This window comes from Crassostrea angulata, chromosome 5, assembly GCF_025612915.1.
Source record: "Crassostrea angulata isolate pt1a10 chromosome 5, ASM2561291v2, whole genome shotgun sequence".
Taxonomy (NCBI): Eukaryota; Metazoa; Mollusca; class Bivalvia; order Ostreida; family Ostreidae; genus Magallana; species Magallana angulata.
In genome coordinates this window covers 45,812,555-45,826,143 of record NC_069115.1, presented here as the reverse complement: position 1 = coordinate 45,826,143, position 13,589 = coordinate 45,812,555, and the positions used below count along the sequence as shown (strand labels likewise).

General features: G+C 36.0%; 1 protein-coding gene across 1 annotated transcript; it reads left to right on the top strand.

Annotated features, from left to right (window-relative positions):
- The first annotated feature begins 5,635 nt into the window (after nucleotides 1-5,635).
- LOC128184656 (frizzled-9-like) lies at nucleotides 5,636-8,912 on the top strand. The gene has a single exon (XM_052854219.1). It carries the CDS (start codon nucleotides 5,942-5,944, stop codon nucleotides 7,742-7,744), a length of 1,803 nt encoding a protein of 600 aa, XP_052710179.1. The 5' UTR covers nucleotides 5,636-5,941; the 3' UTR covers nucleotides 7,745-8,912.
- Nucleotides 8,913-13,589: the final 4,677 nt, after the last annotated feature.

Sequence of the window (13,589 nt, the reverse complement as noted above, 5' to 3'; positions counted from 1 at the left end):
TATATAACATTGTTCACTTTATACATATTTTGATATACATGATGTAAAGTTTGATAAAACAACATTTAGAAGTAAACATCTTTATCAAAATACTGCCGTTTAGTTATTTTATTTTAATTTAATTTACAGTTGAATTGATTCAAACAGAACTATTAAAAAGTACATAGGAATTGGCCATACATATATGACCTTGAATAAATAATAATAGTAATATTTGAATTTCAAGTTTACTAACTTCATCGGAAATCATGTGCTCATATGATTAAAAAAGGCCACCCATCCAGATATGAGGAAAAAAGAAATTATAAAACAAAATCAGTATTTTGCCTTGAGAAACAATGTTCGTGACTCATCCAGTAATTAAATGATACATTATTATGATGCAACGGATAAATTCATTTTTCATATTCAGATAAATGAATACTCTGTCACCAGAGTAATGGGCCCTGCCCGGGCCGCTTATGTCCTCCGCGTAATGTCATTTATCTATCCTCTTTCAAGTGACTCAGGTGATAAATTTGACATTATTTTCATACTTATCTTTTTTTCCAAGAGAAAGACATCAGCCGTCAGATAAGGTTAAGAGGGGAATACATCATAGAAATGTTTTCTGTCGAAGCATGGCTGTCGTTTGCTTGTATTGTGTTGAAAGAAACAGGACACAAGTAACTGTATGGCGTCATATAACAATGGAAAATGCAAAATGTCCGTCCTATTCTATGAAACATGAATTGTATGCGTTTATTAAACCACATGTCGGAAAGATTGATATGAAATCTTTAGGGAGTTGCTCCTTTTTGCAACAGGAACAGGTTATTGATTTGTTAACTGTCATCCTTAGATCTTGAAAAGTGGTCATTTTCTTTTGATTCAAAATCCGTTGTCACTTGCAATTTATCATCATTGTTGTGTCCCAATGTTATTTTACAGTGATGCCCCCCCCCCCCCCCAATCGTTTATGAAATAACACAATTAGCACCTTCGCTAGCCAAGAGTGTCCGATACACTACGCCTCTAGTGTTTCGGAAACCCTTGGCTAGCGAAGATGCACATTTCGTCGCATATATACTGTGTATTATTAACGCTTAACTGTAGAAGGGATTTCTAATGTCATATATACATTGTATGCATTTACAGAAAAGTACAAATTTCATTTACCACTGCCAATAAACCAAAATTTTGTGTACATTTATTAGAACATGCTTTAGCGATGTTTAATGTAGTTGTGCACGATAAACACGATAGACACGTACATTTATTGATCGTGAAAGTGCAATCAGTTAGGGTCGCAATGCTTTAATGTACAACATACACTACTGGTCATGTTTTTCAGGGCTCTGTGGTCATGGCCATTTTTTAAAATTATGAAATTGACATTAATCTCTCTAAAGAGACAAGGTCCTCTGTATAAAGATATTGGAAAATATTATAATTTTGAATCTTAGATATTTGGATTTTTACTCCGCAAATAAATAGTTTATGACCAAAATTATCATTATCAAATTTTTAAGGCATATCAAATTGGTAATTTGTTGACTATCCAGCCTCCTTAAGTCATAGCACACTGCTTGGTTCCTTTGAAAATCGCGATGTATCTTAGAGATTCTTGCACATCTAAAAACTAGACTAAGCATGGTTCAGAATTCGAAGCACGTGATTTTTAAGCATTCGTGCTTTAAATTAAAGCAATAGTTCATGGACAAGAAGGCTAGTTTGAAAGAACTACCAGTATCAGAGTCAAGAGTAAAAACAGTTCTTCCATGAAAATGCTACTCCGATTAATTGCACAAAGATAAACAAAAAGATAAGACAAATTTTAAAACTAGAAACGATCTGACAAAACAGTAATTAAGGTCGTAAGAAATAATATAAATGTACATACATAGTCTGTTGTTTAGCATCTATCTGATGAGTCGTGAGTCTTTTGCGATCACTTCATACTAACGCGGTATAGAAATCGCGAAAAGTCCTTGAAGATCGTGACTAAGTCGTGGTAAGAAATTGTGTTGCAATCTTCCACACTAGTAATATCAACATCGTCTTGTACAAATGATTACATTAGTGATGAAATCCACTGCAATGTTGTACAAATGCAGTTATTTCTAATGAGATCGTAAAGTAAGCAAAGGTTGGTTGTACTGTATATTTAATACCGAATTTAACATAACATGTACTTGGAAACATTGTGCGGATGCCATTTTAACCTCGAGGACAATGTCGAATTGCTCCAACAAAGTTTAGATACTAGTCGTCCAGCCTGCATGGATTTAAAAACAAATTAGTAAGTTTGTTAGTCATGATAGTAGGTCTGTACGTTCGTTTATAAAGTGTTTGCAATCTTAAAAGAAAAAAAAGAGTTGTAATTAGGCGTAATCCTTTTTATGTTTTGAGAATTGTCGATTAAGTGTAAGTGTTTAATCTGTACTTAACATGATACAGGTTTGTACGTACTAAGTGATCATAAAGTCTAAAGTGAAATAAAGATATAACTAATAACGGAAAAAACACCCAAAACACGAAGGACTTTTTCAAGTGAAAAATCAAAAGTTTTCTACAAGTTTAAATCATCCGTGTATTATGATCCCTGGGATTTGTCTACGTTTTTACACAGGTACCAGTACATTTCATGAAAGTACATGTTCATGAAAATGACACATTCATTTGAATAGGATTCGAGGAGAATTGCGGTCAGTATAACTGATGCAAAAGAAATGCTTCTGGAGGGTATATGTAGTAAACCATAGCCACAAAACGCACCACTGATTTAGTCACAGTAGGTCTCGGTTCAGTGAAAACGAACCCACGGCCCCCAAGAATAATATTAATCCCGAATTGATGGCCTCTTCGATTTGGTTAATTAAACATAAATATTTGGATATGAATTCAATTTAAATGACGATTTAATCAAAATATTTTGAACTTGATGCGACAAAGTAGGTGAAATGGGAATGAATATATACATAACTTTATACCGTGTGTCCTTTTACATCCTTAGGGCGAAGCATTGCCTTCTACATTTGAAAGCATGTTCTCAATACCATTGTACGAGGCCTCATTTCTAGCCGTATTAGCAGACAAAAAAACCCCGAGAAACCTAATACATCTCCGAATTTCAGATTTGTGATTTTAATAAATTTCTATCAAAAATTTTACAGCAAAGACTCCTTTTTACATTTTTTTTCCTTTCTTTTTTTTCATTTCTAAAATATTGTCGAGCGTTTCCTAAATGCAACATACATTTTAAATTTAAAAAAAATCACATTTTTGAAAGTATAATTTGAAGATCAAGATGTTAAGCACAGAATTTTTTGATCTGAGAAAAAATAAACATTTCAGACTCTCTGTTATAGAAATTTTAACTTTTTAACTATATAATTCCTTTTGAACTGCTATGTAATTTACTCAACTTTTGGCCTGTAATTTTCTGGGAGAAGAAATAACCCCTTTCTCAATAATTTAATATGATATTATAATTTTTTTACCCCATGCTTAACCTTTTACTGAAAATGTATGTTAATTTCATGTAAAGTTTAATGTATAAGTGTATGGCGTATAATATAAAACTATACTTTCAGGAAAATAAATCCGCCTGATCAAATTCCCGACCGTTTTTCATTCAACAAAAAATTTACATCTCCATGTTTAAACTTTCAATGAACACCTATCAAGTTACACGTGTGTTGTCGGCGCATTTTAAATAGGTTTTTGACCATTAAGTTTGGTGCTGATATAAAACAACGTGTTTTCATTGTGAATTGATTTATTTACGAAGCGCTGGCAATAAACGTTAATACATAACCCAGTAAATTCGAGTTAAAAAGCCCCGGCATTCTTTACCACAGCAATTAAAGAGCGCCCTAACATTATCAATGCATACAGCGTGTGATTATGTCTGAATCAACGCAAATAATGACTGGCTATATAGGAAGGAGGCAGTGATTATCATCTTTTCGGACCAGCAATTTCTAGGCCATTCTCCCGATATTGTGACAGAAGATCCATTGCCCACCTCAATTTTTTTTTTACCACCAAACTTTTTTTTTCATCACCTCCGTTGCCACCATATGAAAACCCATTACAATCATTACGCTATGCACATATAACCCTTACCCCGCATAAAATATACCCATTCTCCACCATCATCTTCCTCTACACCCCCCTCCCCCTTACACACACTCTGAATTTCCACTTCTTCTTTCAATTATGCATTGGTTTTGTGATATGATTTGATTTGTTTTAAATATGCATCGCTACAATGTAGTTACCTTATCCTAGCTTTTGATAAGTCTTTCCATGATGACACTGTAGGGATATTTATCACTCATTTATTACTAATTCAATACTAAAAACAAAGAGAGAACAAAAACCTAATCTGATTTTATTGAATGTGATATTCACTTGCACCAAACCAGTACACTCGTACCCCCCCCCCCAACTGCATGTAACTTTCACTCAATACTGTGCCCAGTACCCCCCACCCCCACTCCGTTTCCCCAACCCCAATCCAAGTCAATACATCTCTTCATATCTAACGAACCAGTTAAATTGTTAAGCGGAAGCGATATTTTTCAAGGTAATGATATCTTGCTAGCTGATACCTTTTTTCCATTAAGAGACGGACAATTCCCATTGAATTAACCCGTCGTACTAAGGAAGCGTCCCTAGGCTCGCCAGATATGTTGCCTTTTAAATCAGATTGAATTAAATTTATGATTTGATTAGGCTAATAAAATATTTAAATCGGTGCACGCTCAATGCAGTTGGAAGTACTTTCTCCTTTTAATCGAATCAAGATTAAGTTTTATTTTGAAGATAACCCCAGGTATTTAGCAGGAAATGTAAACAGTTTAAAATGTCGGATTCTTTAAACAAAATCTTAACCTTTTAATAATTTTGTGAACATTTGAGAACTCATCATGTGTGTACAAAATTTATCATTGTAATGCTTTAATGTGTTCATGTATTGATTTATCAATATATTTTATAGGGATATTTGTTTGCCTGGAAAGGTTATAGTACAATACATATCGCTGACCGTTTAGTAATTGAGAGTCTTTCACGTTTTCCCATTCTCCCCATCAAAGTGTTTGAGTAAATAATTAGTGAACTCATATCGGACCTTTTCAAGTATTTATATCCAATTCACTTCAAAAACATAACGGGGGAAGTTTCAATGAGACGGCCAGGTAAGAAATGTAAACATTGATCTAAAGCAATTCAAAAACTTCGAAATTTAAAGAATGAAAATTTACACGTTAAGTTAAATCGATGAAGCATATTGGAACAATAAAATCATGAACCATTGTCCGTTTAATAATATATCAAAAGAACTTCTATCAAAGTACCGCTTTGACCTCACGAAAACAGAGCCACATATGTTATCGGCCGGCGAATAATTTACTCATAAAATATGTCGAGAGAATGCTTAAAACTCCATGATTGACGTTGGGGCTCTTCGCTCGCGACAAGATCAAAGGCTGTAGTACCGCCTACCTTAACCGGCGGAAGGATAAACGAACTGTATATTTTTTAATATAAAGAAGTAGTGCATGCGGACAAAAGTACACTGGGGATTTGACAGCGGTTGGAAAGTGTTTTAGCTTTATTCGACTTATAGGACTCTATCTATCTTATAGATTAGAATCCGTTTGTAAATTTATTTTGACCAGATTAATGGGAGAGAAATTGTAAACACGGCGGAGGGATTTGAAACAACGTGTTGTGCTGTTCCGGTCGACTGCTCCGGTTGACATTAGATCGGTGTATCGCTCCCACAAACGCAGTGTCTGTTCATTTTACATCGATGATACACTTAACGGCACAATATGGTATCGCTGCTCTATTGATCTGCACACGGAAACTGCCCTGTGTAGATTTTTTTCTGCGTTATGGAGTAAACGAAAAAAATTTTTAACACCGTTAAGGATTTAATATTGTGACAATGCACACGTGGGTGCTTTCTCTCATCCTTGCCCTGAACTGTGGTCTAGTCCCGGGGGTAAGGGGACAGATTTCTCATCGTCACGCACGTTGCGAGAGAATCACCATACCTATGTGTATGGACATGAGATACAACTTAACAAGAATGCCGAATTTAATTGGACATACAAATCAAAAAGATGCAGCTATACAGGTGCATGAGTTTACACCTTTGGTTCAATTTGGATGTTCGAGACTGTTAAGATTTTTTCTGTGTTCTCAGTTCGCGCCAATGTGCACTGAAATGGGAGACGAAACACTTATTATTCCAGTTTGTCGCTCCATGTGTTTAGAAGTTAAAAGTAAGTGTGCACCGATATTGACTAAATTCAGTTTTGAGTGGCCTCCAATGTTAGACTGCTCTAAACTGCCTCAAAAAGATGACCCCAAGCCAAATAACCTGTGCATGGAAGCTCCGAATATGACGGATGACCCACAAATTACGGACGGGGCCGGGATCTTTGACAAAGAAAAGGACCCGGCAGATTGGATCAACATCTTAACGAAAATAAAAGTATCTAAGCCGTCGATCGGAACGAAAAGGAAGGTCGGATCCTTAGATTCCAATAAAATTTTTCCGAAGGTTCCCATGGAGAAGACCTGTCCGGACCGATTTGTCCGAGTGGACACGGGGGCGGACAATTCGACGTGTGCCGCCCGGTGTAACGTTGACGTGATGTTCCGGCAGGCGGACAAAAAGTTCGCCGAATACTGGACGGTGGGCTGGGCGTCTCTCTGTTGTTTATCCACCGTCTTCACCGTTCTGACTTTTGTCATCGACACCAGTCGTTTCAAATACCCGGAACGGCCCATCATCTTTTTATCCATGTGCTATGCCATTTACTCGTTCGCTTTCTTCATCCGAGCCATAACGGGCCCTAATGCCATTTCATGTGACAGGACCATTGATGGAACGGAGTTTATAATTCAGGAAGGCTTGGACAGCACCTGGTGTATCATTGTGTTCCTCATCATGTATTTCTTTGGAATGGCTAGTCAACTTTGGTGGGTTATTCTCACTTTAACTTGGTTTCTGGCTGCAGGGCGTAAATGGGGACAAGAGGCAATAGAGACCCTTAGCAGTTATTTCCACATGGCCGCTTGGGCCATCCCGTCCATAAAGACCATAATTATTTTGACCATGAGGAAAGTGGACGGGGATGAATTAACGGGTCTGTGCTATGTAGGAAACCAAGACATTAAGGCATTAACGGGATTTGTCTTAGCACCTCTGATTGTGTATTTGCTCCTTGGAACCTTATTTATTCTGTCTGGATTTGTGTCTTTATTTCGCATCAGAAACAATCTCAAACAGGATGGAACCAATATTCGCAAATTGGAAAAACTTATGGCCAAAATCGGCATTTTCTCAGTGTTGTATACGGTGCCGGCCACTTGTGTGATAGGGTGTTATTTCTATGAGAGAGTGAATTATGATGTGTGGTTAACAGCTTCAAAACTGCTAAGTTGTGGTCGAACTGAAGAAGGGGGCACAGACTGTGGGCTTACTCAGTCTATCCCCCAAGTGGAAGTGTACATGTTAAAGATTTTCATGTCTCTTGTGGTAGGCATAACAAGCGGCATGTGGGTGTGGAGCTCCAAGACTCTCAACTCCTGGAAAACTTTCTTCTCCAATCGCTTCACCCGCCGGAAATCTAATCTCGGGGGCAGTGGTAACATCGGGTACCACCCGGCCCCAGTGATTGTGATGAAACCACACCATGGACCCAAAGTCTCCTCAAAATCTTCAGGGTCCAGGGTCTAAGATAACGCGTAATGATTATTGAAATTTTTATTATCATTTTATTTTTTGTCTTTCAGGAACTTCTTTTGTTTACTTTTATAGAACAAGTGTTCAATGCATTATTCAATGGACACACTTATTTTTTTCCATCAAGTTTCCACTTTATTAGAAATTGGGGAAAAATCCTCGCGCTGTATTAATATTAAGTTACAATTTCTAAAAACATTTGTTCGGGACAATCCACAATAACGCTTGTTAAAAAATAGTGTCTTCATTATTATTGAAAAACTCGTTAACATTTTTTGCACGGTGTTGTTCAAGTCTAATAGCAAGGTTTGTGTTCAAGATCCATTTCAAAGAGGGAATACTGAATAGATAGTTTACAAGCACCTTTAATCAAAGCCTCAGATTACATTTGAAAATTACAGCTTGGGGTTAGCACAATGGCGAGGTCGGGAAGGGTCCCTGGATATGGGCTATGTACAGCAATATCGAATGTACTCGCCGCGAATCCTATTGGTAACTCGAGCCGGGTATGCTTAAATACCCACAATGGAAAGATACTTAGACAACTAGGCAATAACAGAACACTACTCGTTAATTGACCGCTTGATGATAACATTTTTTTTTTCAGAAAAAAAATTTGTCAATTGCGGATCAAAATCTAATTATTTCACGATTGAATTTCAAATTTTCTAGTCAGTGCTAAAAGAAATCAAGTCTGTTGATTTCTAGCAAGTTATTATACTGTTTTCTTTAAAATTCAATATGTAAATTTATCTATTTACCATTCCATTGTTCTGACAGTTTTTCTATCGTAAATGAACGTGATATGAATTAATTACCTCTTACAAAACAACTTAAAAAGAATTCCGTGTAAATTCATTACATTTTATTTGCGGAAATAATTCTTCTTCAACTAGAAATTAATTTACCTGTACTGCTTTGCAGAACTACTTTCGACTAACAGATAATATTCCATATATTACACACTTTTTTGGAAATGTCCCAAACGCATGTTTTTAATTTTATTTTATTTTTTACTTCTGAACCAAAAAATCGTTTGAAATTTTTATTTGTCGTTTTGTTCCTTTAATTTGCCTATATTTAATGTTACCAAATGGTGTAACACTGTCATTGTTGGTATTGTAAGAAAACAATATTGTTACAATAAAACAGAAACTTTGAAGTTGGATTGCTTTGCTTGCACTCAGTAAGGTTACTAAGGTAGCATGTAATTAGTCTTCCCAATTCTCTCTGGCCGAAGGTGATTTTTCTGCGGTTACTGATCGCATTCCTTAATGGCCGCTTATAACCCACAGCAAAACAGATTTTGTTTTTACATTCTTCACCTGAATGGATAGATGGTAGAAAACAAAATATGCAAGAAGCTGTTTCTCGTTTCACTGAATATTGTTTTTGATTTGAATTATTAATTAGTATACAGACAAATAACATGTATGTACGGTAGATTTCATTTAAATTTTTAACGTTAACTGACAAGCTACGTTTATTCCAGAGTTGTACAAGTAAGATAGAACATATAAAATCAAAGTTTTGAATTTAATTTATTGTTGAATTGTGGTCCATTGGCATCACACGTAACTTGTGATAATTTCATTCGCCAAAATTGTGAATTTGGGTCCTGGACATTCATAAATTGTCATGTAGATCTACAATGAATCAAATTTCGAATACAAGGACAAGTTCTAATTAAAATACTTTTTCTCAAATAAAGTTGAAAAAATTGAAATTCTCCCAGTCAGCTAAAATCTTTAATTTAAGCTAGTGTCGTGCTTTAGTTACAAGGGCTTATCTAGATGGTATTTTATGGACCAACAATTGCCGGAAAGTTGCTAATCTTTGTATGCTTCTTGTGCAAAATTAAATCGACATTTATATGCATATTTATCTGACAAAACATTCCTAAATCCTTTTAATAGTTCTCGATGTTGGTGTTTATTCAAACTTCAGAAAAGTGACATTCCATATCGTTTCAACACTGTAGGAGAAGATAGAAGGTTTTAACATGGACCACGTGAAAATATCTCTTAGCTAGTCTAGAGTAGCAGGGTGACCGAAAAATGTCTCTTAACATTGCGTTTCTGGAAAGGTATTTATTTTAGATAAAAACTAGTAAAGCAATTTAATTTTTATGTGTTGCTGGTTTAAACTTCTGCATTGAAAGGTTTTAGTGTTTATATCTTTCTACTTCAAAGCCTTTCCATGGGAGGAAATTCCATGTTAGAAAAGGAAAACAAAATTTTACGTATACATATGTAAATCTATATCCCGACGGCAAAAAGGCGTAATGAATGGGATATATTAGCCAATTACAGAAAATGGAATATAGTTTGTAACCTTCCGCAATACTGATGAGGAGAGCTGTTCCTTTAGATGACGTAAATATATGAAATGGAGATCTTTGCTGAAAAGAGAGAAAAAAATTGGAAAACCACGATTAGAAATAGAAGACATTAAGCATGTTTTTAGTATTGATCTTGGAGGTTTCATTGCTGCTGATGACGAGATATAACTGGAGTTTTTTCCTGTAGATCTTTCAATAGGTCCCAGCTACCATACTGTTGTATACAACTGGAACAGATAGGGAGAAGTGTCCGCCTCTGTCCCATCGCTTTGAACGATCTCGCAGTTATATCGAGAGCCAGAGAAATCGATCAAAACATTCGCCGATAGAGAAGAAAAAAACTACCTCAGTATAACCATTCCACCACAACATTTATTTGAAGTTAATCGTAAGCAAATATGATGCGACTTTAAACGTTGGCGTTCAGGCTATTACATAATAATGATTCTTTGATCTTACGAAGACGCGAGCCTCCTCGACACATTTGTATTTTTCTAAGGAGATGGAAATTGACTGTGGGTTTGCAAACAAAAAATTCCTTCTCTGTCTGTGAGAATAAATATATATTTTCATAATGTCCTACTTTTGCCGAGAATCAATGAGCGAGTATAATGATTGAACGCCGGGAAGTCTTATAGAGGTCGGGACCATCTAACGGTATTGTTCCAGCACCTTTTTATGTACTTCAAGGTTTGCATATTCTCCCCTCAATTTGCATTCACCGCTGTCTTTAATATTTTCGAAATCTGTCTTTTTATTATCCCGTTCTCGTTATGACTGGTATTACTCTTTGAGAAATGTCATTCATGATCTGGCGTTTGAATAAATGAGCGCAATATGGGCAAATAGACTTTAGTAAATATGTAAATGTGATTCTTTGTATCTCGTAGGCTTCTACTCCGATCCCAATGTGCTTACTTTTCCTACAAGTACCTAAGTGACATTCTCTCACACAACCCTAAGTCTCCTTTGATCCATTCTCGCTCAACATTTGGTGTATTAACAAAGGAGAAGGGTTCAAGGAATACGCCGTTGATTTAAATGTACTGATAAATTAGACTGTCAGACCTAATATATATATATTGTCTTGCATAATTACGGTACATGGAAATATCTATATTAAGTTAACACAGATGGCATTGTTTTTATGCCTGAGATTTTGTATTTGTTTCAAGAAGTATATTAAAAAAAAAAACTAATGATAGATTATATGTAACAGGTGGTGAAAAGTTAACCTGGTGACATATATGCTACTCAAACATTTTTTTGAAACATACATATAAGTAATTGACCTAATTTCTTTTCAGTTTCTCTCTCTCTCTCTCTCTCTCTCTCTCTCTCTCTCTCTCTCTCTCTCTCTCTCTCTCTCTCTCACGCACATTGAATAACTCAATGCATTATTTATAAGTTCTTAATGAACTGGGTCACACTACAGATAACGACCGATCGACTCGTGGAATTATCTCTTTACTGTACACAATTCTCAAAAGTACTCTAAATCCCGCACCCTGAAGATTCAACAATATCTATTTCATTTAAATGCAGTTACTATCAATAGGAAAATTATCTAACGCACGTAAGGATCATCGTCCTGAGCTTGATTACAGGTGAATGGTAAGGTAACATATATCCAAGTGATGCACACAGGTAAAAACAGATAGTCCTATATGTAGGGTATGTGCTGGTGTCGCCTGAGTTTCATCATTTATTCAGATTGCTTGTAGACGGCGAGGCTACGTAAGCGCCAGTGGGGACGCAGTACAAAATGTACGTGTCAGTCATGTACAGAACATGTATATGTGTTGTATACAACAAATCAAGAGAAAAAAACTCTCTCTCTCTCTCTCTCTCTCTCTCTCTCTCTCTCTCTCTCTCTCTCTCTCTCTCTTTGGTATACATAGACAACCCATGTATATCTTATGATATTAACTTTTCCCCATAAATTTGAAGAATGATCCTTGGAAGATTAAGATCCAAAAAAGGATAGATTAATAAGTCATACTTTAAGTCTATTCCCGGCTCTCACGGATTCCCTTTCCCGTACATCGCATCGGATTTGGCAAGAAAAAAAATGATCATCAATTCTTGGAACCGAATTGGAAACTATAGGAGACGAACATGATGGATTGACGATTTGCATTTCTGCATGCACATAAATCAAATTCCAGCCGGAAGATGGGAAATCCATAGTGTACAGATATAGACTAGAATATCTATATTTGTATTTATCATTTAATTATTCATAGTGTGCATATATTGGTTCTGGTTGCATTTGTTTGCAATGGTCCAGTAATAATGTTAGATTGGTGCCGATGTGCTGATAGAAACATTACACGTACTCTAGCATATAAAAGAGTGTAGCCGATCCCCCCCCCCCACCCCCCTAACCTATCCCTTAAAAAAAAATAAATAAAATGAATCAACAAAACATTGGTTTGTCTTCCAAACATTATTAATGAGACATTAGAATATTTACAGTTGCTTGTTTAATGTAATTCGTAACATGTTGGATTTCTACAAGAGTCCATGCATCTTGAATGATATCAATCGTCATCTTTTCAAAGCTGTATGCAGTGCATTAATTGATCGTGCGTCTATAGTATGGAGTTGTGGGTGTGCAGTGTTCAGTATGGAGTTGTGGGTGTGCAGTGTACAGTATGGAGTTGTGGGTGTGCAGTGTACACGTACAAAGTACCTGGTTCCCACGATTGTACGCTGTACTCCTGTAGACAGTCTCTTGTATATCACAGATCTAGACACACACACTTTTTATGAGTTTCCGGAATGAGACATGCACAATGAGGACCTCTCGAATTCGTTATGAACAGAAGTAGTCTATATTCAATTTCTTTATTAACCAATTCTTTAGAAGACTACCACCGAAAGGCCCGATGTCATTCATATGTATCAAGGAATTTAGTGGGAGCCTAACATGTAACGGATTGCAAAGATCAAAGCAACTATAAATTAAGGTCTCTTTTAAAAGGTTTGGAGCACAAACCGATCTATTGTTAATGGGTTTTTTCTAGGGAAGTTACACTTTTAGGCCTAGAAATGCTAAAGTACATGTAAAAATATACGCCATACAGTTGCTTACAAAGTGGCACAACACTCTTAGTTAGAATGACAAGGGAGATAGAAAGGCTATAACTATAAAGAATAATGTTGCGCAATACATACATCAAAGTACCTCTCTAACTGAGTACTCTAGATAGACCCATGTAATGCATTTTTTGTCAATTTTGGTAATATACAATGTAGTCGGTGTACGTAGAGCCACCACAATACATGCTTTGACACAGTCAATAATACAGCCTCATGCTAATTTAACATAAAAAAACTGACATTCCCAAACAAGATGAGTTTTGATGAATGCGTGCCCTTTTAAACCTTGCTCCCGAGCTGTATAAAAAATCCTAGCTTCTATCGACGTGAATATTTCATTTCAAAGCATGCAGCTGGCCCCCTTGTAAAAAATAAATAAATAAATATGCATTA

Bases quoted from the DNA above. Each gene is read 5' to 3' on its own strand.
- LOC128184656 (XM_052854219.1), top strand. From the start codon at position 5,942: ATGCACACGTGGGTGCTTTCTCTCATCCTTGCCCTGAACTGTGGTCTA.